At 24.4% G+C, this 5,501-nt stretch overlaps 1 protein-coding gene across 1 annotated transcript; it reads left to right on the forward strand.

Moving 5' to 3' along the window:
* Positions 1–641: 641 nt before the first annotated feature.
* On the forward strand, positions 642–5,155 carry LOC111297757 (uncharacterized). Its single transcript, XM_022892392.2, has 2 exons — positions 642–1,194; positions 4,672–5,155. The coding sequence occupies exons 1-2, from the start codon at positions 688–690 to the stop codon at positions 4,879–4,881; spliced, it is 717 nt and encodes a 238-aa protein (XP_022748127.2). The 5' UTR covers positions 642–687; the 3' UTR covers positions 4,882–5,155.
* The last annotated feature ends 346 nt before the right edge of the window (positions 5,156–5,501 follow it).

Below are 5,501 nucleotides of genomic sequence, written 5' to 3' on the forward strand. Positions count from 1 at the left end.
TTTTATACATATTTCATATCGGTGTAATTTTTAAATTTTATCAATGGTATTAAAAACTTCAAATTTACTTTATTTAATTAGTATTTTAATTTTTCTAACAAAGGACATGTGTCATTCAATGAAATTTAAAAGCTCTACTCATGATAGATAAAATAATTTCATATTAATAAGTAAAAATTATTTTAATAATAAAATGAAAAAAATATTATTCGATCTTCATGAAAGTTCCATGATTATTTAAGTTGTTAGCTTAATTGATTAAAGTTCGTCTTTTTCGATAAAGAAATATTAAGTTCGAGTCTTGTCGATGATCATTTATTGAAGTTATTTCGAATGCAAGACCTGCAGTTATTTATCTCAAATGCAAGACCTGTAGTTACTTGTCTTATGCTGATAAGTATGGTATATCTTATCCTAACCTAGAAGACTAAATTATCTAGTTACCTTTGGATATTTTCTTACCAAAAAAAATATATATAGACGTACATAACTAATTCCACGCACATAATTCTGCACATGCATGAATTGGCCATGCAGTTTCCTTAACACAAAAAATAAGGAAAAGTGTTGTACCTACCTACTTGTTGTCATCTTATGGCCAGTGCATGCTGTAAATAAGTATATATAGAGGTGTTTATTGCAACATTCGAAGCACAACACAACCAAACCAAAAGACACAAAACTACCATGGCTGCCAATTCAACACTACTAGCAATACAATGTGGCGCTGGTGTTCCACTACCACGATGCCATCTTCGTAGAAATTTGGTAACCAAAACACACCAAACTGCTATCATGGCTCCCACTCCAGCAGTGCAATTTGAAGCTGGTGCCCTAGTGTCCACACCATCCCAACTTCAAAGAAATTCGGCAACCAAAAGAGACAAAACTGTCGTGGCTGCCTATCCAATAAGCATAAAGTTTTCAACGGATATTCCAGAATACACAGAGTGCATCCTTGAGAACTTTTCTGAAGAAGATCTGCACCTGGATGACCGTATCATTTGGGAAGGGTCTAAGTCTAAACATTTCCCAACAGAAATTCCAAAAGGAGAGATGCGTGAGTTTAAGCACGAAGCAGATTTTGGATGTCCAGTTGTTGGTTCAGTTGTCGGTCTTGAGTACGTATTCGGAGAAGGAAATAAGTATAAGTGGATAATTGCCTGGAGCAATTCAAAAAATGAACTCAACAAGGTACTGTAATCGTGACATACAACAAATTAAACCATTTTTTTCTTTTAGAGACGGGAACAGTCGGGTTGAGACTGATAAATTACACTTGATTCTGATATATCTTGATAGTATTTTTTATATCCAACATATATATCTATAATTTGCTTCGATCCATATCTTATTTGAAATTAGTTTAATAATTTTAATTTAGTTTTACACTAAAAGAAATAGTACTTTTAGTGAAGAAAAAAATTGTCATTAAAAATATAAAATTTAGTCACTAAAATTTATAGTGACCAAATTTAGAGTCGTCACTTGTTGTCATAAATAATTCTGTCACTATTATATTAGTAACGATATTTATTAGGTCGTCACTATAGCATTTCTTTTTTAAGACACAAATTTTGATATTAAAAGTATTAGAATATGTAATTAAAATAAGTTGTCACAATAACTCATTTTATTATGATAATTTTTTCAATACTAAAAAAATTGAAATATTGACGAAAAAAGTTATCACAATAACATGTGTTCTTGTAAGGATAATATTGACTTTAAAAGTAAACAGTAGTTATAAAACTACAGTCACTCATGCTATTTTTATTAGTGATAAATTTTTTTGTACTAGTGTTTGTTGAAATTGTGTCAAATGAATTATATTACAAATATTAAAATTATTTCTTGCAATAACTATTGTCATTAATAAATTAGATATTATCGCAACAAAATTTATCAATTTATATATTAAAAAAAATCATCAGTGACTATAAAATATAAATTGTCACAAAAAATTACATTTGTAGTTGATGAACAGCCCTTCCATTAAGCTACATAGAAAAACTTATATGCCTAATCAACTATTATTTCAAGCATTAGGTAATTGATTAGACATATAAGCAACTTGAAACCCATCTGTAGTATGAAAAATATTATGTTGTGTATCACTTGAATTTGTCAAAAATTTGCGTCGTAAAATATTAATCATTTTATTCTTAAAAACTAATTAATATTTTAATTAAAATACATAATCATAATCATAATTCTTTAAGTTAGAAAAATCAATTATATAATAAAATTTTGAATAAAAAAATCAATTATCTAAATCAAAATAAAAAAATAAATAAATATTTTAATCATATTAAAGACAAAATTTAAAATAAAAAAATTACCTCAAAATAAAAAACATATAAATATATAAAAAAAATTTGAAAACAAACTTGAAAAACTTCGAAAATGGACTTGACAGAGTTGACGGCCAAATCTATTTCAGTTTATATTACCTTTTATTTATTGCGTTAATGGAAAAAAATCGTCGCTAAATCTAATTAAAATTTGTTCCTCCCCTAATTTTTAGCAGCAAATTAAATGTTTAGGGCTAGGTTTGACACTTCTATGATTTTTGTACCGTAACTTTTGACTAATCTAAAAAATTAATTGGAGGGAATATTTAGGTGGCATTTTAGTGACCATTCACTGAAAACTTACAATAAAATAGGCGAGAATTGTCGGCAATATATTTTTTTTTTGTCATCATTAAATGGTGAATATGATATCCAATTATTTTATTACAATATAATAATTTATTACATAAAAACTTAAAAACAATTCAATAGTTTATCACTAACAATTAGTTTATTACAAACAATACAATCGTTTATTTCCATAGTTTATTATAAAACTAACTGACTTATACATTAAATATAATATATAATTCGATTACGTGTAATTTCAAACTGTCTTTTAAATCTTTATTACATAAAAAATTAAATATAATATTAAATACAATAAATATTAATATAGTTATTAATTAAATATTATTTTTATATTTTATCCTTTATTCTTAAAATTAAATGCATTACATATTAAATAATAATATTTGATAACATTAGAAATTTCTATGACTGTCATTTAACTTTGAATTTTTTTTTTTCAATTTTATACATTGATATGATAATATTCATTTTTTATTATTATTTAAATATTTATGAATTATTTTTTTTATTTTTAATTATGAATATATCATTAATAAATTAAATTATTATTTTTTAAACTCCTATTAAGATATAATAATATAATTGCAATATGAAAAAAAATTAGTATACCATAAACAAATTTTTTATAATGATCACATGGGATGATTTGGAGATCCTTGACTTAAATTTGACCACAATAATCTAGCAACTAAATAAATCAATTAAATCAAACTAATTTGATTAATCCATCAATTATTATATTAATTTGAAGATACGTACTTAATTTAATTGATAATATTTTTGAAAACAACTGTATTTTTTTCTTGCTCTTTCAAATCTAAAGTTATAAGTCACAAAATGAATAATGTCAATATTATATGAAAATATAAATCATTCTCAAAATATAAATTATACATCTGCTTGTCATAACATCTATTTAAATATTTTTATTGATTATAAATCTTTATTTTTTATATTTTCTTTTAGTATTGTGTTAAATTTATGTTATGTTTTGTAAATATATATTAATATGCTAACATTAGTTATGAATTTTCAATATTAATAGTTTTAATATATTTATTTTTAAAAACCTTTTACAATTGTTATTTTAATAAAAAATTAATAATACGTAAATTGTTATTGCAATAAAAAATTAATATCTTAAATTTCTCAATATAAATTGCGACAAATAAATTTCTAGTTATTATAATATTTTCAATAGTGACGATTTTAATTGTCACTGATAAATTTGTAATTGTGATGACATATAATTGTTAATAATATGTTATGTTTAATAGTGACAAAAATTTTCAAAATTAAAAATAAAGTATTATGTGACAAATTATTTTTTCATCACAATAATATCTAATAATAGTAACAACTTTATATGTCATCACTAGTACATTACTTCTCGCAAAAAATACTTGCCACTAATTTATTCACTTTATTAATGACGATTCTATAGTGACAAAAAATTTTGTGTCACAATAACATCCTTATTGTGACGATTTAATTGTAAAAATGTTTAAACTGTCACAATTATTATTGTATTAGTGACCAAATAACAATATGTTATAATTATTTGTTACAATAGTATCATAGAAAAATTTCGTCACAAAAAATTTAATAATTGTGACAAAATAACTCACAATCACAATAAAATCGTTACTAAAAATCTTAATTGTTGTAGTGTTATATTCATAAATTATTATTTTAAAAGAAATTATATCTTAGTTATATATAAATATAGTATTTTTATTAAATTAATATTTTAAAATAAATTATTAAATAATAATTTTATTAATATATATAATATAAAATTAAATAAATAATAAAATATATTTTATATATTTTCTAGGACGGATTGAGGCAAAATATGCTAAAACCTCCAAACTGACCCGGTTTAAAAAATCTACCTCTATCGAATTAGACCAGATTGAATTCTGTTGAATTGAAGTTGTTTTTCCATTTTTATCCGATACACCATTTAAAACCTTGAAATAATCAATTAATGTATCAACTGCAGGTTTATACTGAGATCATTGAAGACGAAGTTGCTGATTGGGATAAAATCAAACTCAGTCTTGAGAAATCTGGGCAACACTCTGTAGCTGAGAAACATCAGTTCTTGTCAGAAATTGTAATTGATCCAACCAGCGCTACGCCAACAATGAAGGCAACATTTAAGCTGCTTTTGCTTGTCGATGATAAGCCAACGTCAACGTCAAAAGCGTAGGCTGGCTTTGCTTGCTGATCAAACCGTGGTCATAAGGCTATCAAAATGAATAAAAATGTGGTCGGTGCATCATGCGTTCACCACTACTACTAGTAGAATAAATTTGATAGCCAGTAGAGTATTTTAGTTATGTATGTGTTTAATTATTGTGTGGTTTTTATATGTAATATTTCAGAGTATCCTCAAATTTAGGCCTTTAAACTTATGCCATTGCTATGTCTATATATGGCTATTTGTAATATTTCATCATAATATTAAAAAATAAAAAGCCTTTATTAACTCATCATGTTATATGTTGGCTCCAGCATCATATTAGTTTAATTGCATCAACCCTTCAAAATTATAACTAATAGTTTAATTGCATCAACAGTTCGAGATTAAAATATATATATATATAGTACCATCTTCAACATCTTTTTCTAAAAAAATATAAATCAAAAGATCAGAGTCATAGGTGATCACTAATTTCTAGAAGAAAATCCTTAAGTCTCATGAAAATAATAAATCTAAAAGTCTGATGCTCTTTCTTTTCTTTTTCATTTTTTATATTATTGAATTTTATTTCCTTAGTTTCTTTTTTTATTATTTAGTTTAAATATTCTATCTTTATATTTTCATAA

This window comes from Durio zibethinus, chromosome 12, assembly GCF_047325235.1.
Source record: "Durio zibethinus cultivar Kanyao isolate XHJ-2024 chromosome 12, ASM4732523v1, whole genome shotgun sequence".
Taxonomy (NCBI): Eukaryota; Viridiplantae; Streptophyta; class Magnoliopsida; order Malvales; family Malvaceae; genus Durio; species Durio zibethinus.